Source organism: Cydia amplana, chromosome 9 (genome assembly GCF_948474715.1).
Source record: "Cydia amplana chromosome 9, ilCydAmpl1.1, whole genome shotgun sequence".
In the NCBI taxonomy this organism is placed as follows: domain Eukaryota; kingdom Metazoa; phylum Arthropoda; class Insecta; order Lepidoptera; family Tortricidae; genus Cydia; species Cydia amplana.
Window position 1 is genome coordinate 6,513,940 of NC_086077.1, and position 21,187 is coordinate 6,535,126.

Below are 21,187 nucleotides of genomic sequence, written 5' to 3' on the forward strand. Positions count from 1 at the left end.
TAGAATTATGTTCGGTTATACTGACAAATTCCCTGGTTTTCGTGGCCGGCCCCACATCTTTCCCTGCGAGGACGTCTGTGGCGTTTAAATTGTTTTAGTTTTTACTCTCGGTGAAAGTTGATAATTCGTATAAGGTTAATAAAACTCATCTCTCACAAAATAGTTTGAGATTAATTTGGAAAACATAAAATAAAAAGTTTATCAACTATGCTTTATATGACATCCGCTTAGTATGACATGTTTGTTACTTCCCTTCAATGTCATTATAAGCGGATTCTACTGTATATAGAAAATACCTAAACCAATCATAAGTTAATAAAATAGTCTACTTCATTTGGCATAAAACCATCCCTATTATCCTCGCAATTTAAAAAGTCGTATGTTGTTATGAAAGTCGTATGCAGTTGTTACGTTTTAGCTTAGCACGGTAGTATTGAAAAAATGTCGTCATGTTTATTCCAAATTTTACTGAAGTTATCTGTTTACTACAAGTGAAAAGTGATTCCACTGTCCTTGATATGAACTAAAATAACTTCTGCACCACTTCACGACACATGAAGACATTTTTAATTACAAAAAAACGTAGTTTTTATAAACCAATTTAGCCATCCGTCACTGACTGTCATCTCGGCCGCACTGAAGTTGCCAATCGAACACTCTGTAAGCACCGCCTACAATCGAATACTTTACGTTGGGTCATAATTGAGCGGACAGAATACTTCCATGGTTTATATGCGTTCACTGATTTAAAACGATATCACAATAGGCTACATGACTATTTTTTTTTTATGGTATCAATCGATCGGGTTTGTTTTTAGGATCAAATGTCTATATGGGACCCATTGCATTAAAGTAACACAAAAGTCAGAAATTGTAGTCAAAGTCCGACAGTCGCACTTCACTCGCGAAACGCCCTATACAAAACGGCCAGAGGCCGTGACGTCATCGCCCACGTTGTAGTATGGACAAAACAAGAAAATTGTGTTTTTGTCGGTGAAATATTGCGTTTATGTATATAGTTGCTATACAATATTTTTTTTGGTGAAATGTAAGGAATCGAATGGTACCCTGACTTTTATCGTTTTTGGAAGTTAAAAAAAACTTAAATTTTGAAACTCCTGTATTTTTGTAATTTTTTAATATTTTATTTTAATATCCACATTATTGTGATAAATTGCTCGTTTGCTATCTATTTTACTAGATTTTGTTATAAAATTCAACATGTGTCATCATTCCTTATTTTCCCCACAGACACCAAGTGATGCAGCTATGCTGGCATGAGAACCCCGACTCTCGGCCCGGCGCCGTCCAGGTGCAGGCGTTACTCGAACACCTTCACTCTACGCACCTGCGCTGTAACGAGACGCGCGACGACGGCTACGGCAGCTCCGACTTCGAGGAGCGCTGGCAGCGCCTCAAGCCCAACACCATCCCCAAGCTCGACGAGCACCGCGCCCTAGTGCACGCGCCCTCCACCTCACACTTCACCGGCTCCGAAGACCTGTCCGCCGGCTGTCTCAGCGTCGACACCGCCGTCTCCAGGTCCAGCAGCATCTTGTCGGACAAAGACCCGCTATCCGTGCAGATCAAGTCCGAGAGCCTCACTAACCTCCACGGCTCGCTCGAGGACGTCCGCAACATTTATCTCACGCATAACGAGCAGGCCGTCCTCGAGTGCCACCAGGCCAACACCATCGAGGACCGGGACGACGATCGCTCGGACGCCTCGGTCGACCCGTGGCTCAAGGAGATCATCGCCGGCAGCCAGGACGACGTCAGCTACTACAAAGATGTCAGCGACGTTATAAAGAATCTCGATAATATTCTCAATTCGGAAAAGACGTCCAGCTCGGAGTCGAGCCACCAGGCGAGTCCGTCGAGGGACAATCTGAGCTTAGACTGTAAAAAAGATTACCCGACGCAATCTAGTATGGTTAAATCGCCTGGCATTACAAACTTCCAGAATATTTTGGAAGTCGGATTTGAAGAAAAATCGCCCGAAAAGAAACAGAATGAGGATGAAGATAGAGATACGATAGGCACGCTCAGTCACTCCTTCGAGCGGCATAGCGATACCACCAGTCAACACACCTTAGAAAATTTAACTCCTGATACGCCCATAAAAGATATGGAGTTACCGTTTGATAAGACGAATGCTGATTTACAAAATAAACTGCATGCAATTGAAATATCTGAGGATGTACAAGTTGAACCAGTATTGCCAAAAGAAAGTGAAGTAGATAATAGTGATAGTGTAAAAACTGATATATGTATAACGCCAATGCATAGTGTTAATGAAGATAAGAATGTGTATGTGAGTGAAGACTGCCAAACCCCGAGTGATAATAAGTTAACTGATATATTGCATGATAAGGAAACAGTGCAAACTAAGTCAATAAGTGAAGTTAGCGATAATAAACCAGTTTGTAACAACGCTGAAGAAGTAATAATTAAGACTGTTCAAAGTTTAGAACAAAATGTGCCAGTGAATGTAGAAGATGAAGAGGTCTTGCCGGTATTCCCTGAGGTAGTTAAAAATGATAAGGCTGCAGATCTGTTACCAAATGCCCCACTAGAAGAAAAACACGCGACTGACCTACGACTCGAAACGACTAGCATAAATAGTCAAAAAGAAATAAATAATGATCTCATTTCACCTGCAGAAAGTACAACCGATAGTAAAATAACACCATTTGATATCATAGCCCTGGAAGAAACTTCGTCTGTAAAAGTAGAAAACTTAGACAATGTTAGTCAAATAGCGTTTGAATCTCCTCATAGGCTAGAAGAAAGTCAACAAGGCGATTCGCCATTACCAACTTATGAACTAAAAGAGGAATCAGATATACCTGAATCAGTACAAATTATATCCGCCACTCCAGTTATTGAGAGCTTTTTAACTGGACGTCATAATAAAGGCGATGTTGAAGTAGATCTTAAGTCAATTACTGAAACAGATGTTTCTAAAAACACAGAGGAAGAACTTGTGACATTGGTAGAAAAAGAAGTTGTGGTAACAAATGCTCCAATTAATGTTACTACACCTACGCTGATTTTTTCGGAAGCACAAGAAGAAAAACAACTCTCAATAGATAAACTTCCTGAGGAATTTATTGACAAAATAATTAAAGAAGCTGAGACAGCTGCTTTGAATTGTATTGAAGCTCAAGCTAAAACATTAGTACCTGAACCATTGAATATTCCTAAAAATGAAACAGTGGAAATATTTCTCAACACTGAAATAAAATCCTTGGATAACTCTACTGCATATAAAATTACTAATGAAACTGGAGCTGGGCAAGACATATTACAAAAACAAACATTCTCACAAGTAGATGGTCAACATAATTTTCTTAAAGAGGAGGTAAATATACCTTCATCCAGCAATCTAGATAATATTACAAAAGAAATCTTGCTAGATGCCATGCAAGAAGTACCTAAAGCTATACTAAAAGTAGAGTCACCGAATTTTTTTCACAAGAATAATTTAAAGGTGACACCCACTTCTGACGCTTATTTACGAGAATGTGAAAACAAAGCCCCTGAAATCGAATCTCTTCCAGATGTTGTACGGGATGTTACGCATACCATAGATCAGCCGATTGATAAACAGGTGCATCATGATAAGGAAAATACTAAAACGCAAATTGAATCACAGTCTGTGGTCCCTCAGATATCACTTGATCTTGAATCGACAGCAAGTGCAGATTCTTCACAGAGTACTTTTCTAATTAAAGACACAGTAAAAGAAGTATCGAATTTCGAAATTGTATCCGAAAGTCCTGTAGACACTATACTTGATGAGCCAGTACGAGAAACGATGGAACCGGAAGTTAATATGGGAACAGTGATAAATACATTTCTTGACTCTGAAAAAAGAGTAACAGAAAGTTTATGCGCTGATGACACTTTAAAACCATTATCTAAGTTACCAAGTCAGAATGAAGCAGAATTAATTGCAGTGGTTGCAGAAGAAACAATTGCAAAAGACAATATTATAGAACAAAATGCTATTCCTAAGTCTAATACTACTGCTTTTGAAAATGGGCATGTACCATCAGATGACAGCACAGCTTATATGGATCTGACTGATAGTGTGAAGGCTGAAATTGTAGAACAAAACCCTTTGGATGATAACATTAAAGATGTCATAAACTCTTGCTTAGAAACTCCTGGAAATGATAGCTGTTCACTAATCAAGCATGAATCCACAGAGTACTTGGATCTGCCTACGGTTGCGAGGGATGTGGATGAGTTTTTACACGCGGAAAGGCAACTTAGCAGCCAAGTTGACGAGAAGGAACCTCTATGTTCAAGTACACCTAAAAGCTCAGTCGATGACACTCCCAACTCAACAGAAGAAAAGTCTGACGTATTATCAGAAACAAAAGTCCCTGACTATGGACCCGGAGTAACGCTAACAAAATTGGAACAACAATGTGTCCCAGATTTTTTAAGCCCTTTTGATTCTCCGACTAGAAGTCACCCAACTGACACCTACGATGAAAACAGCTCAGTAGTCTTAGGCCCTTTTGAGAACTGCACTATGGAACTCTTTAAAGGCATCAAATCTGGTGGAGATCTAGGCGACATCCTGAAAGAAGAGATGTTCTTCTCTTCAAATTTCAGCGACATGAATCTCGAGACTCCCTCGCCACTCCGCGATGGCAACTTTTTAAATGAAGTACCGGATATAGTCAATAACGATAATTTCCTAGACATAATGAGTCCTAAGGATGAAACAGACGCGAACACCGAAGCCAGCGATGTCACTGACCAATCTGTCGCTGAGAAAAAAGTTTCACCGTCGACGCCTCCCAACTCGCCTGGTTACTTTCTAGCCTCCACATCTCAGCAGAAATATCTAGTGGATATAGATTTGAACCCAGCAACGGAGCCCGCTCCCGTGGAATCAGATTCCGGTTTAAGTTCACTGCACAAAGAAATCGAATTGAACCAAATAGAGCTTCAAATCACTTCGAAATTGGCTATGGCCGAGAACGAAAATAATCTGAATATTGAATACTCAGGGCCGTTGACTGTGGAAGGTTTAGTGCAGAACGATGTGGTGAGGGAGGAGGAATCGGCGCCGGAGACGTTTCTAGCGGGGAACGGGGGGAACATTGATAATATACGGGAGATGTTCACGCTGCATGAAGACTGCGTCAACGCATTGAGGAACGAGCTGGAACTGAAGCTGCCTCTTGCACAGGTATTTTATTTGGTAGACTTCTATTAGGTATTTGAACTTTTCTGGCGAAATTGTATATAGTTTGAGTGAGTGCCTATTCACTTACTCAAGGTTTATGGCTCTCCAAAATTTGTACGGATGCTGTTCTTATGTGTGTTCTTATTCTTTAACATTAATATTCAGATTTCAAAACCTCTTTCATACCGCGAGCTCACACATACCCCAGTAAGATTCTGAATAAAGTAAAAATTAGACAGTAGTATCGAAAATGGTTAAAATGGTTTTAATTCGGAACATCTTTAGGTATCCAATTTCAGCTAAGTAGTTCTGAATGTGAAAAGGTTAATTTGACCTCTGGCTTCACCATTGGAAACAAAACTATGTTTTATTGATTAAGAGAATTTGCTATAGCTGTCCTTGTCTTTATTTAGGTGGCAGCCATAGAGCCCTCGTGCGAGAGCGAGAGCGAGAGCTCGTCGTGGTCGGAGCTGCCGCCGCCGCCCGAGCTGGTGGTGAGCTACCCGGGCGCGCTCAGCCCCATCGCCGAGGAAACCGGCCCGCAGCTGTCCGCCTACGAGAGCGACGTGCTGTGTAAGCTAACGAGAGAGTTAGGGTTTGCACGACGGATCTGAAATGTATGGGAAGATCCGCGGATCCGGATCCAGATCCGGATAATTTCATACGTTTCGGATCCGGATTGCAAACCCTAGAGAGAGTGTTGTGTGTGTGCGTGAGAGCGAATCGAGCGAGAGGTGAACCTGCTATGTAACGCGCCGGCATCCTACCGACTGTGCCAGTACGGTAAATGTACAGAGCGAGATAAAGAAACATCGGGCGGTGTTAATGAAACTGAAATTTACATAACCTACAGTTTTGTTTAAGTATGATTAGTCTGGTATCCTGATTAAGGCCTGCTAAAACTGGTTAAATTTGTTTAATGAGTAGTGGAACACTGTTTAAAGTACCGTCGTTGACAAACGCTTGTATCAAAAAAACATGACTAAAGCTGATTAGGACGACTTATATCAACCAAGTTTAATGTTACAGGGAACGCGTCACTCCGCACGGAATCCTCAGAAAGCTATCCGTCGCCATGCAACAACTCTACGGAGGAACCCACGGAGCCCCCGACAGGCCAAGACACCTACACGCTGCCCGGCCGGCAATCCTGCACCCAACCTCAAACTAGTAGCAGGGAGTGAGTACACACTAAATAAACTAGCAATACTTACAAGTTTAGATATAACTTCTAAATGAAGTAACTAAATTAACACCAACATTTTGAGAAAACAAAAACTCAATTCCATTTTACTGTTTCCAGGATAACAATGAGTGCTGACAGTCTTAACGCCAGCCCTGCGAAAACCGAAATAGACGACCGAACGTTCACCGTGTACGAGGGCCCCTGCGAGCGCATCTCCCAGGTCTCCCCTTTCCTGCTCAGCCCCACCACCGACACCGCCACCGCGGTCACGGGCGTCTCAACACTGTCCAAAACCACGCAACCGACCGACATCAAACCTTCCGAAACGCTCTCTAAAGCTACCAGCATCGATTCCTGGTGTTCCAACGACACGCTGTATAACGTAGAAGAGGCTTTCGACGACCTAGCCTCCGATCAAGATCTCCCTCCAGACTTTGATGAAAAGGACGACAACAGCGAAAGCGACACGCTCACCCTCGACGATGATAAAGAGCTCAGCCACGTTTCCACCTACATAGTCCACGACAGCAAGTCGGACGACGACCGGTTCTCGCCCGATTCCATCACAGCGAACGATAATGACAACCACACGTACACGAAAGCGAAAGCTTCGCCGACCAAGTCGGAAGGCTCGAAAACGAAGGACTTAGCGTACGGGACGATGACAGGACCGTACTCTAACTGCACTACAGAAGCCTTGTCTGCCGATAACGCTTGGATATTACCCCCGCCGGAGCTAGTTAGACGCTCGCCCATAGATGTTAATGTCGACATCTCCGCACCGGCACCCAAAGAGTGCGAAGAAGTCGTCGCTAGCCCGAAATTAAAAAGCGAGCCTTTTATCAAAAAAATGGACAGCGTTGAAATAACTTGCCTGGAAGACCATCTGTTTTACGAGAGCCCGAAACGCGATGAAACCCATGACAGCCCGCACTGCCACTACGATATGGGGGCCGGTGTGACGAGCACTCCTCTTACGGAGATTCCTTCCGACGAGAGCACGGCTTCAACATTGGCAGTAGACGTGAGGACGCCAGAAAATCTACCAAACATTGTACCTAGCTACCAGTCGTTTATGCTGTCAGCGGAGCTGCGGCAACAAGAGACAGATGTACATACCTTCCCTTACGAATCCGAGGTGTCCGAGGAGAGCCGACTCGGATCGGACGCGACGCCGTCTTTCATCGAGTTCATGCACGCGGCCACTTCTAAACCCCAGGAAACGTCGCGCTTGCACTCTAGTCAAAACGGTTCAGGCGACTTCGACCGATTCGAAAACTCATTGAAAACACGCCCTCAGGACCTTTCCCACGAGAAAGAAGCTCCTACAGAAGACTCGACCAGGCCTAGTCAACCGAGAACTCTAGTTTTAAGTCCGCCTAGTATTACAAATTTTAAAGAATCTCACGTAGATAAGAATACAGTTATAATTACAGACTTAGAAGAGGATGAAACGGAGCAGCCTCATTCGATTATTATCGCTGAAATTTCCAAAGAAAAGGATAGTCCTAATAGGACTTTTGATTCTCACATACTCGAATTGAATCATACATACGACTCCCACACGAGCAGGAAACAAATGGATGGCGCACTAAAAGAGAGCAACAGTGACAATTCCAAAGAAATAACAATCAATGGAATAAATGATGAAAGTCATGATTTTAATCAGGCTGAACCAAAATCACCGGAATCAAAGCAAAACGAACAAACTACACATAATGTTGACACGCTTAAAGACATCCCAAACGGCTCAGTCACGAAAGTCAATAATGCTTATGAAATAAAGTGCAACGGCAACAGCGAGAAATTTGCAACAGTCAACTTTATAAGCGAATCATTTGAGGAACTCCTCGAAAGCAATGTAGACGATGGGGACTGCAAAGAGACCAAAAACTATGAAATTCCAGATGGTTCTGAAGAAGATAAGACGCTCACTTTAAAAGACAGCCCGGTCAAACTTGTTCCTGAACAAGTGAATGGAGTCGAAGAGAAAATGGTGGCTGTAACGGAGGATTTTTTACAGAATGAGAAGAAGTTCTGCCAGCTCGACTCATACCTGCCCCTCCTGAGTGATATTAGATTTACAGGTAAGACAGTTTTCAGCTAAATCAATTTGTTACTCTTGTTTTATAGTAAATAACTCTACTTTTTTATTATTACTTTTGTCTGTGATGTTATATAAAAGCGTGTTGTGTCTAAAAAAACGGCCGAAAATTATAAAGTTTTTTTGATAGGCATCTATAGGCGTTGTAGGCTAACACTCTGCTTATTACCGAATTCTAATGCGCCGTTATTTCAACAGTCTTGATGCTAATCATAAAAGCATTACTCAACTGATCACGAGTAAAATAATAATAAGAAAATTTGTATTAAATATTGAACAAACTTTAATGAGATCTCTAAATTAGCCTTTCAAAAATGTGACATATCATTAAGCAACACACACAGTTAAGCATTCGTGAACATTACTACAACGAGATAAGGTGCACCTAATATAACCATTTCAATGTGTTGCCATACTCCGACACTTTGTCGCTTGCCATAAGGACGCTGTGACAGGTTATTCGTATAAAGATACAAGCAAATCTCGTCCTTATGGTAAACGACACACACTTATTTCTAAAAAAAATCACAGGACCAGCTTCCGAGATCATGAGCACATCGTTCACGCAAGACTCGCCGACAGAACCCGCGCCAGAGGGAGACGGCAACAAGCCCGACGACGTGAAGGAGTGGGACAGCGACACCGACTCGCACTCCAGCAATTCGTCGAGTGGCGAATTTATTTGGAAGGTGAGTGTGTGTTTTGAGTCTTTTAGTGTGGTGTCTATTGTGTGTTTTTGATTTTATCCATATATTACTTTTATTGCTAAACAAGTTCAATCAAAGCTACTTACCTGCCATTTAATAACATATATATATTTGTGTAGTATACTCATCCAGTGATAATTTAAAGTTACAACTTTAATCAACACTTTGAACTGACTTACTGCACGCCGTTTAGTAAGTCACTATCTATACCTTTCGCGTCGGATGATGGTCCATATGAAAGTTCAGTTTTGGTAAATTTGATGATATTTCATTAGCAATAACCTATAATCTTGCTAACTGAGCGAAACACAGGTTTAGGTTCTGTTTAATTGATATTTTACTGCTTTCTAAAGATAAGGACATAGAAGGATGAACATTTTTTAAACGACCGCATTAAAAATGTATGAAAAGCAGGAATTAAAGTAAAAATCTGACTTTTCTTTTGACTGCTGAAATCGCACATAATAGAAAGTTAGTTTTACACGTAAAGGTGGTTAAAAGGTTAAATGTTTGTAAATACATGTATTTTAAATACCAACTGACAATTTAATTAACAGGATTTTGTAATTAATAAGTTAACGTTAACTAGAGAAAAGTGACTACTATTTTTCCTATTATATATTAGTAATAACATTTACATAGCAACATTATGTAGTATCTATATATGAATAACGACTGATAATCCCATGCTTTATATAACCTCCCTAGTACTATACCAAGATTTAGTTTATAGTGAAAATGTTTTACTTTGTCAATGTGCTTGTAATTACCTAAAAACCAACTTCTCAAAAATGGAACATTTTCACTTTCACACCAAATTTTTAGTTTACCTTTTACCTAATTTTATTGATTATATATTTACATATGTGGACAGTTTGTCAATATAATGTTTTTTTTTTACTTGTACTGTTCGCTGCTAATCATCCTATTTTCTACCTTCTGGTAGTTATTATATAATTTATATTATGATATTGAATCATAATCGGCGAGTATTTTAATATCATCTTATTTTGTTTGTGTTTAGATTTTAAATCGAATGTACACCCAAGGCCAAAAGTATGGAATCAAGGTTGTTTTCTTTGTTGTAAGTATATTTGAATTCTAAATTTTACATTAGGCAGCCCCAAAAGAATAAAAAATACAGGATAAATATCAAAACATCCTAAACTATTATTAAAAAGTAAATATGTAAATAGGAAAATGTTAATAATACCCTTTTAATTAACACATACATTTTAACAAAATGTTTAACTGGCTACTATCATAGCCAGCATTTGAGTATTTTAATTGTATAATGTTGTATTATTATTTTAATATACAATGTGTAGTATACAATCCATCGCTTAAAAAAAAACCACATTTTTCTACTGTAATACAAGCTTGTTTCGATACTTTTGGCCGGGAGTGTATAACAACTATTTTGCTGAATCTATAATCATAAATCGCAAAAGAAAACAAGAACTTGTAACATTTGTGTCCTTGTGAAATTTATTCCCGTTAATTTACAATGTAGTATGTTAGTAATTCACGACATCTATTAAATATATTGACAACTGTCCACGTCGAATAACGCCATAATATACTGGTTGTGGTTTGCATGCGTGTGAATAATATTGTGTATGTGTGCGTGCTAGGGCGGCGACGGGCAAGAGACGTCAGTCGTTCCAACCACGCAATTCGACCATGTAAGTGTTTATATAAGTATATACTACCCTATTATATATACTAATATATTTGTGCAATTGTATTATTAGTAACTTATTTTCCCTTCCACAATTAGATACTTAATAAAATATCAAATATGAAGCTCTATGTACAAGATATTGTGCAATATCGATATATCATATTAAAAATTTAATTTTCAGCTCTCTTGAAGGTTCCAATTTTAAGGGCCCGAACGCGTTTGTTTCAATTCAACATTTTGATGTTGATCTTTATAAAAATGTTCGTTTACAAAAGACGAATGTCACGCAATGTTTGTACCCGAAAGCCCTCAACTTTAACCCCTCGGGTCCGAGCGCGATATCGGGTTATCAGAGACAGTCAGAATACTGTAACGGGACTCAAAGGGTTAAGGGTTCATTTGAGTCGCTTTACTTCAAACTCGCATAACTGTCAGAATTTGGTATGAAAAGAAAAGGTAGATATTTCCTAAGAGGGAAATAAATCCACTCTGGATTGATCCAAGTTTGATTGAAGTTAACGCATGCACTGCCAGCAACCCGCCAGGCAGGTGCACTATCCGTAGTCGCTTTTCGCTACATACGGTTTTTCCCATGTTATCGGCTACGCTCGTAGCGCGTAGCAAGCGCTGGCACTGAATGTGTTAAGCGGCTCATTTCGACTTTACAAGCTGTTACATCAGTCAAATCTTACAATAAAATAAAAGTTTTTCGCAAAAATTGAATTTTTGGTACACGCTTTTATCGCTGACTGTACTTTTCTTACGACAGACAACTAATACTCATCGAGACAATTCTAAAAACCCCTAACACAATTAGGTTGCGTTGTTTCATCACAGAGTTCCTATGGCCACCTCCTGTCTCCATCATCAGATCAGCTCGATGGTACCATAATATTGCATTGTCACCCGACTTACATGTGTATGCAAAATTTCAGCTCAATCGGAAACCGGGAAGTGGATCAAATTTAACTTGCAAGATTCCATTACATGTTAGTTACATACAGGGGCCTATTTCTCAAACGACATTAGTCTAATATTATTAGTGTGTTGTCATGGCAACCCATACGATTTGACAGTTCGTGGACTAATAATATTAGTCTAATATCGTTCGAGAAATGGGCCCCAGGTCGACCTAATAAAAGCGTGTTAAAAACATTGCGTCACGATGTTCTATATTTTTTAGGAGATTTTTTTGTAAGATTTGACTGATGTATGTCTGCTTATATTGAGATGTACGTTTTGCCAGCGCGGCTCGAACGGGTCCTCGGGCCGCGCGGCGCCGGGCTCGGGCAGCGCCTCGGGCTCGGGCTCGGGCTCCGGCTCGGGCTCGGAGGGCGACGAGGTGGAGTTCGTGCCGTCCTCGTGGGACTGCCGCGCCGAGCCCGCCAAGTCCTCGCTACGCAGTCTGCCCGTTTCACAGGTTAGTTTACTATTTTATTGTGACTGACTAATCATTTTTCCTCGCGTTGTCCCGGCATTTTGCCACGGCTCATGGGAGCCTGGGGTCCGCTTGGCAACTAATCCCAGTTATTGGCGTGGGCACTAGTTTTTACGAAAGCGACTGCCATCTGACCTTCCAACCCAGAGGATAAACTAGGCCCGTATTGGGATTAGTCCGGTTTCCTCACGATGTTTTCCTTCACCGAAAAGCGACTGGTAAATATCAAATGATATTTCGTACATGAGTTCCGAAAAACTCATTGGTACGAGCCGGGGTTCGGACCCGCGACCTCCGGATTGCAAGTCGCACGCTCTTACCGCTAGGCCACCAGCGCTTTTTTTTATTGTGACTGACTAAAAGACGTAAAAAAACGAGTAAGGGCAATGTGGGGAAGTAAAGTAAAAGTTCTTTATTCGAATAATAGTACATTGTGCAACATGGGGCGTAAGTTAAATATTGCAAAAGAGAGTAAGTTAAATCGCGACGGCTTGCCGGAGCGATTTATAGACTCGAGTTTGCAATATTCTTACGCCCCGAGTTACACACAATGTTTTTCATCACACTTGCGATGCAAAAATGAAGTATAAAGACAAAGAACTGTTAATTATGGTACTAGAAACTACATTACTCCCTGGGGAAAACGCTTTTTCTATTACTCCCGCTAAGCCTGCGTGCAATTCCACATTTACTGAGCGAGTGTGATGAAAAATATGGTACGGTACTTAATAGGTGGTAAGTAGGTAAAAAATCCAGTACGAAGACATATTTTGCTATACAATAGCATGCAAAGTAATCTTAAAGCTAGACTTAGATTAAAAACCGTCTACAAGCTCTTTCGTCGTTTCTAACAGTTGCGTTTGTACACATACTCCATTTATAGAAGGTTCAAAAGGAAGCGAAGGTCTTCCTTTCTGATTGTGTGGGCAGAGTGTACGTAAACAAATACAAGAGTTATTGCCCTATGACGGTCATCCCAACCAAATATTGGATATTTTAATAACAAAACTTCCGTGAGACACAGGTATATTAAATATATTAAAACGAATCACTCGCGTATTTGTAACATACACGTATTTATAACTCCAAAACGACTTTGATAAGTTCAAGCACCCATGAGAACATAAGTCACCCGGGTTTTTTAGGGTTCCGTAGCCAAATGGCAAAAAACGGAACCCTTATAGATTCGTCATGTCTGTCTGTCTGTCCGTCTGTCCGTCTGTCTGTCCGTCCGTATGTCACAGCCACTTTTCTCCGAAACTATAAGAACTATACTGTTGAAACTTGGTAAGTAGATGTATTCTGTGAACCGCATTAAGATTTTCACACAAAAATAGAAAAAAAAACAATAAATTTTTGGGGTTCCCCATACTTCGAACTGAAACTCAAAAAATTTTTTTTCATCAAACCCATACGTGTGGGGTATCTATGGATAGGTCTTCAAAAATGATATTGAGGTTTCTAATATCATTTTTTTCTAAACTGAATAGTTTGCGCGAGAGACACTTCCAAAGTGGTAAAATGTGTGTCCCCCCCCTGTAACTTCTAAAATAAGAGAATGATAAAACTAAAAAAAATATATGATGTACATTACCATGTAAACTTCCACCGAAAATTGGTTTGAACGAGATCTAGTAAGTAGTTTTTTTTTTATACGTCTTAAATCGCCTAAATACGGAACCCTTCATGGGCGAGTCCGACTCGCACTTGGCCGCTTTTTTTAGATATTATTTTAAAGATTTAGGATAGATTTAAATTAGCCTTCTACCCAAAAGTAAAGGACATGGCTAAATTAGGTATAGCATTTTAATTTAAAATAACAACAATATATTTGCAAACGCACAAATGTATTTCTTATCTATATATATATATATATATTATATATATATATATAAATGCAAGTGTCCTGACTGACTGACTGACTGACTGACTGACTGACTGACTGACTGATTCATCAACGCAGAGCCGAAACTACAAAAGATAGAAAGTTGAAATTTGCACACTAGGTTGCATTTATAAAGTGTACAAGAGATAAGAAGCGATTTTGAAAAATTCAACCCCTAAGGGGGTTAAAAAGGGGATGAAAGGTTGTATGGGGAACAAGTTTTATTTTAAGCTAAGAATTTGAAACTTTGTAAAAATGTATTATATTAAAAAACAAGAAAACTAATTTCAGCGTTTTTGAAAATTCATCCCCCAAGGTGGTGAAAAAGGGGTTAAAAGTTTGTATGGTGATCAAATATTTTTGTGAGTGTGGGACTTGAAACTTTGCATATGGGGATATTATTATAAGACAGGAAAAGTAATTTCAGCGTTTTTGAAAATTCATCCCCTAACAGGGTTAAAAAGGGGTTGAAAGTTTGAATCCATTACAAATGCTTTGAAACTTCTTAGAAAGGCATAATAGCCGATTACAAAAAAAAGTAATAGCAACGTTTTTGGAAATTCAACCCCTAAGGGGGTTAAAAAGGGGATGAAAGTTCGTCTTGGGGAGCAAATTTTATTTTGATCTAGGAACTTGAAACTTTGCAGAAAGGTATTAAATTAAAATACAAGAAAACTAATTTCATCGTTTTTGAAAATTCATCCCCCAAGGTGGTGAAAAAGGGGTTGAAAGTTTGTATGGAGATCTAATATTTTTGTGAGTGTGGGACTTGAAACTTTGTATATGGGGATATTATTATAAGACAGGAAAAGTAATTTCAGCGTTTTTGAAAATTCATCCCCTAACAGGGTTAAAAAGGGGTTGAAAGTTTGAATCCATTACAAATGCTTTGAAACTTCTTAGAAAAGCATAATAGCTGATTACAAAAAAAAAGTAATTGCAACGTTTTTGGAAATTCAACCCCTAAGGGGGTTAAAAATGGGATGAAAGTTCGTCTTGGGGTGCAAATTTTATCTTGATCTAGGAACTTGAAACTTTGCAAAAAGGTGTTAAATTAAAATACAAGAAAACTAATTTCAGCGTTTTTGAAAATTCATCCCCTAAGGTGGTGAAAAAGGGGTTGAAAGTTTGTATGGATATCAAATATTTTTTCGAGCGCGGGACTTGAATCTTTGCATTTGGCGATATTATTAGAAGACAGGAAAAGTAATTTCAGCGTTTTGTAAAATTCATCCCCTAACAGGGTTAAAAAAGGGTTGAAAATTCGTATAGGGTTCAAATTTTATTTTAAGCTAAGAATTTGAAACTTCGTAAAAAGATATATTTTTAATATGCAAGAAAACTAATTTCAGCGTTTTTGAAAATTCATCTCCTAAGATGGTGAAAAAGGGGTTGAAAGTTTATATGGATATCAAATATTTTTTCGAGCGCGGGACTTGAATCTTTGCATTTGGGGATATTATTAGAAGACAAGAAAAGTAATTTCAGCGTTTTGTAAAATTCATCCCCTAATAGGGTTAAAAAGGGGTTGAAAGTTCGTATAGGGTTCAAATTTTATTTTAAGCTAGGAACTTGAAACTTTGTAAAAAGTTATTAAATTAAAATACAAGAAAATTAATTTCAGCGTTTTTGAAAATTCATCCCCTAAGGTGGTGAAAAAGGGGTTGAAAATTTGTATGGATATCAAATATTTTTTCGAGCGCGGGACTTGAGTCTTTGTATTTGGGGATATTATTAGAAGACAGGAAAAGTAATTTCAGCGTTTTGTAAAATTCATCCCCTAACAGGGTTAAAAAGGGGTTGAAAGTTTGTACGGGTATCAAATTTTATTTTAAGCTAGGAACTTGAAACTTCGTAAAAAGGTATTAAATTAAAATACAAGAAAACTAATTTCAGCGTTTTTGAAAATTCATCCTGTTAGGTGGTGAAAAAGGGGTTGAAAGTTTGTATTGATATCAAACATCTTTTCGAGCGCGGGACTTGAGTCTTTGTATTTGGGGATATTATTAGAAGACAGGAAAAGTAATTTCAGCGTTTTGTAAAATTCATCCCCTAACAGGATTAAAAAGGGGTTGAAAATTTGTACGGGTATCAAATTTTATTTTAAGCTAGGAACTTGAAACTTCGTAAAAAGGTATTAAATTAAAATGCAAGAAAACTAATTTCAGCGTTTTTGAAAATTCATCCTGAAAAGGGGGTGAAAAAGGGGTTGAAAGTTTGTATTTGCATTTTGTCGAGCGCGGGACTTGAATCTTTGGATTTGGGGATATTATTAGAAGACAGGAAAAGTAGTTTTAGCGTTTTGTAAAATTCATCCCCTTACAGAGTTAAAAAGGGGTTGAAAGTTTGTACGGGTTTCAAATCTTATTTTAAGCTATGAACTTGAAACTTCGTAAAAAGGTATTAAATTAAAACTGAAAAAAAAACTAATTTCAGCGTTTTTGAAAATTCATATCTGAAGGTGGTGAAAAAGTGGTTGAAAGTTTGTATGGAGATCAGATATTTTTGTGAGTGCGGGGCTTGAATTTTTGTACAGAGGCATTTATTAGAATACAAGAAAAGTAATCTCAGCGTTTTTAAAAGTACATCCCTTAAAAGGGTTAAAAAGGGGTTGAAAGTTTTTATGGGGTTCACATTTTATTTTAAGCTAGGAACTTTTATTAAAAGAGAAGAAAACTTATTTCAGCGTTTTTGAAAATTCATCTCTCAAAGTGGTGAAAGAGGGTAAAAAGTTTGTATGGAGATCAAACATTTTTGTGAGTGCGGGGCTTGAATCTTTGTAAAATGGCATTTTATTAAAATACGAGAAAAGTAAATTCAGCGTTTTTAAAATTCATCTCTTAAAGGGTCGAAAGGGGGTTGAAAGTTTGTAAAGTTGCAAACAAACTTGAAACTTCGTAAAAAGGTATTTCATCAAAAGAGAAGAAAACTAATTTCAGAGTTTTTGATAATTCATCCCCATGGTGGTGAAAAAGGGGTTGAAGATTTGTATGGAGGTCAAACATTCATTTGAGTGCGGGACTTGAATCGTTGTAAACTTTGTATATGGGCATATTATTAAAATACAAGAAAAGTAATTTCAGCGTTTTTAAAAATTCATCCCCTATAATGGTTAAAAAGGGGTTGAAAGTTTGTATAGGGTTCAAATTTTATTTAAAGCTAGGAACTTCAAACTTCGTAAATAGGTAGTTAAGTAGTAGGTTTTATTAAATAGAGGACATGAAAATCTTCTGGTTGAGAGGGATTATATCGAGAACAATTTTATTCAGTTAGGGGCTTGAAGCTTCGTAGGTTGTGAAAGACAAGTATCATGCGTTGTAATATTAATAATTAACAAATGATTAACCGTCCTACTGCGATCTTTTGCTGCATAATGTTCTAAGCTAATGTAGAATATATAACCACCAATATACAAATCCACGCGTACGAAGTCGCGGGCAACAGCTAGTGTAAGTATATAATTTCAATAGGTTCTTAGACAAACTGCTATAATAGTACAAAACAAAGATCGATAACTTCGTTTACTTATAAATTGATATAAGTCTCCAGTGCCTGTGACTGGATCTGAATCAGCTTCTTTAAAAAAATGCCCAAATCATTTCCACATGTGTTTGACCTCTCCTGTACATTTTTTTACTAATGTCTCCTAACATGCTTTCGTCTCTGCTGACATATAAAATGACCATTCCCAATATCTATCATATGTCGATCGGTCGGACATTTATATATAGGACTAGCCGGCAGACTACGACGCTGCCTCGATAGAGTCTCCATCACCCCGCTGTCGTACTTGTAGGCAATGTCTTTTGACAAGTCTGGGGGTATGTAAGACTGTCCGATGCTGACATTGATGTCATCGCTTTGAGTGGATCGCGCGGCCGCCCAGCTTAGCCCGAGCAGTAACACCAACAGCGAACACCGACACATTTCTCTGAAAAATATTGGAATATCAAATACAAATTTAATATACTGAGTCAATCATAAAGATTCATTATATTAGTCATTTGGGGTAAAACAGTCATCACTTTGCGTCACATGAGGCACATTCATTTCAATAGGTAAGGTAAAGTGTGTATGATTTTGTGGACGCTGTATGCGTCTACAATAAACAGGGTATACCAATAGATTGGTTTTCTGTTTTGTTACCTGATTATTGAGGCCACAAAAAAGTAGAATGAAAGTCGTGACTATAACCCCTTATTTCCAAATAAAGACAGATAACTTTATAAAAGAGGAGTGTAAATCTGTCTGATAATAGTGATAATTCGTAAACCTTCAGTAGAAAACAAAAACAAAGTATGCTTACAAACAAACAAAAACAAATTGTTTGTTTGTAAAGATCGGCATTGTCTTAGGCAGTAATACTAGTATATAGGTACTATGTATTTATTATATGGTAACGTATTCGCTCTGTGCAAGACTAGTGCCGCGCTGTCGGTTATAGGACACATAGTTTATAGTTATCTGACAGTTGTCAATTGTCAAATTGTATGAACATGTCCCTTGAAATTTCACGTTATTCCCACGCCGTGCGTTGTCGTGGCTTGATCTCCCCTTCCACGCACTTCACACATAGTAAATATATATCAAAACAAAGACTTACCGGCACGTCCTCTTTAAAGCAGCTGGCTGAAGAAAGTATAATCCATACTGTACAGGCAGCTATTTAAACCGAATGATGATATCACCAACACACGCACAAGGATTAAAAAGTAATTAATGCAGACGCTCATGATGTCTCACACAATAAACTGACTCTTTTTATTTCGTACAGAGTAACAGAGACGGTTGAATGCATGTCATGCGACTTGCGTCAGTCGCGGTTTATTAATTGAATTTGTGACGTTTGCACGGTAAAAGTATTTTGACTGACCCCCCCCCCCAAATTAAAAAAGTAGGTAGGAACAGGCAGTCATTTCTGTGGGTTATAGTGTTGGCAGAATGACATTGAAAAACTTGGTCAATGTTTAACATGTGAGTGTATTTGTTGAAAAAATTTACAAATTAAAATTACAATATGCATGTACTCGTACAGCACTGAGCAAAAATATATTACCACTGCTTGGTTTGTAGTTCTTGTTGAATACATAATTATAGTATTCAGAACATTTGTTGGTGAGAATCACAACATCATTTTTTAGATGATGATGTATATTCTTGATGGGTATTATGTTCTTCAGCACCCAGTCGCATGTTTCTTTTTCACGCATATTAATGCTCCTTTAGCATATTTCGGAATCCGGTCACATGGACATTTGGCTAATGGACCGCGGTCATTTTTGTCTAAACCAGATAGAAATCCTCCTAAAGAGCGTAGAGTAGGTGAGTGATGTGGGGAGTTAGCTGGCCATGCGACTGCCCAGCTCAGAGCCAGTAGAAACACGAACAGCACACGCCGATCCATTGTATGAAACTAAAATAAACATTATTTGTTAATTTAATTAGGCGGTGCCACGCTGAATCGCGAATAACCTTTCGTATGTTACTGAAAAATTTTGGCTGATCAAGAGATTATAAACTTAATGTTGACATGCTTGTGCTTAACTAAGTTGAATGTAAGGATGCACTGATCAGTGATAAAGGTTAACTGCCTCTGCATCAGGAATGACCCGGAACGAGGGTCATGACCCCTCTCTATCTGTCTCTCTCTTGGCGAGCGTAATGGGCACCTTTGCTTCTGGAAGGGCGTGGAACGAGGTTTTTTTTGTGACTACTGAAGCAAGCACTACTTTACTTACCAAGACCCGGGACGTCCTTTTAGGATCAGTTTACTACTGAAACTATCTAGTGCGAGTGCGACACATCAACTTATAGTTTCAGGTTCCTAATAATGGGGTTATACGCATCATTACTCATAACATAACGTAAATTTTAATTGCTCATACGAGTACACAAGTTAAGTTTTCATTGTTTAACTTTGTCCTCACGTTCAAGGAAAAGAATTAAGCGTTCTGCCATAACGATGTAGGTAATAAAAGAGGGACCTTGTCAACATTCGAAAGTCTCTTTTGTATTGATGTATTTTTAGGGTTCCGTACCCAAAGGGTAAAAAACGGGACCCTATTACTAAGACTTCGCTGTCCGTCTGTCCGTCCGTCCGTCTGTCACCAGGATGTATCTCATGAACCGCGATAGCTAGACAGTTGAAATTTTCACAAATGATGTATCTCTGTTGCCGCTATAACAACAAATACTAAAAATAAAATAAAATAAATATTTCAGGGGGGCTCCCATACAACAAACACGATTTTTTTGTTTTTATTTTTTGTTGATGGTGCGATTGGTGCGGAACCCTCCGTGCGCGAGTCCGACTCGCACTTGGCCGGTTTTTTGTCTTGTTCTTATATATTATATAGGTAAAACTTTCGTTCTCTCGACGAAACGAAGTGGCTCGAGCTTGACTGGGCTAACCTCTACATAGGAAAATATCTTATGTCTACGATAAGAACTAATGTGCGAACCCATTGCCTTAGAATCCTTAGATAAACTGATAGTGTAAATTTGATTAAGATAATTATTATTTAATTAGCAATCGAGTCGAAAGGGAAATAAATAGCGAAGTGTCGCCCGTTTTCGTGTTACACAAAATTATCCGACGCCGATAATAGAACTTAATAATTAGTGCCATAAAAGTAAATCACTATTGCACAGATATCCAGATTAAGAAAAAGTAAACTGATTCAGCATCTGTATTGCCATGCAAATAGATGTAACTATAAATCATATATTATATAAATTAAAAATTTTGCCTAAAAATGCCTGCAAGTGCCAGATCACACGCATAAAAAAATGTGCATAGACAATTATTCAGGCAAAAATTTATTCCGGCGTTTATTGTAAAAATAAATAGGTATACTTACGAGTTGTAACTGATACCAAATATTTCATAGCTTACCGGGACGTCCTTTTAGAAGCTCCTTACTGATAAAACTACATATGAACCGTATTAAATACCTGAATTTAAACGTTGCGGT

General features: G+C 38.6%; 1 protein-coding gene across 3 annotated transcripts in view; it reads left to right on the forward strand.

Annotated features, from left to right (window-relative positions):
- The window catches only part of LOC134651001 (uncharacterized), an 82,128-nt gene that overhangs the window by 55,220 nt on the left and 5,721 nt on the right, over positions 1-21,187 (forward strand). For 2 of the 3 annotated variants that reach the window (XM_063505969.1, XM_063505970.1), the window contains 7 exons: positions 1,252-5,212; positions 5,623-5,782; positions 6,239-6,389; positions 6,513-8,482; positions 9,031-9,188; positions 10,841-10,891; positions 12,137-12,310. In XM_063505969.1, coding sequence (XP_063362039.1) covers positions 1,252-5,212; positions 5,623-5,782; positions 6,239-6,389; positions 6,513-8,482; positions 9,031-9,188; positions 10,841-10,891; positions 12,137-12,310 — 6,625 coding nt within the window. The remainder of the gene's footprint in view (positions 1-1,251; positions 5,213-5,622; positions 5,783-6,238; positions 6,390-6,512; positions 8,483-9,030; positions 9,189-10,840; positions 10,892-12,136; positions 12,311-21,187) is intronic. The other variant, XM_063505971.1, reaches the window with a different exon arrangement.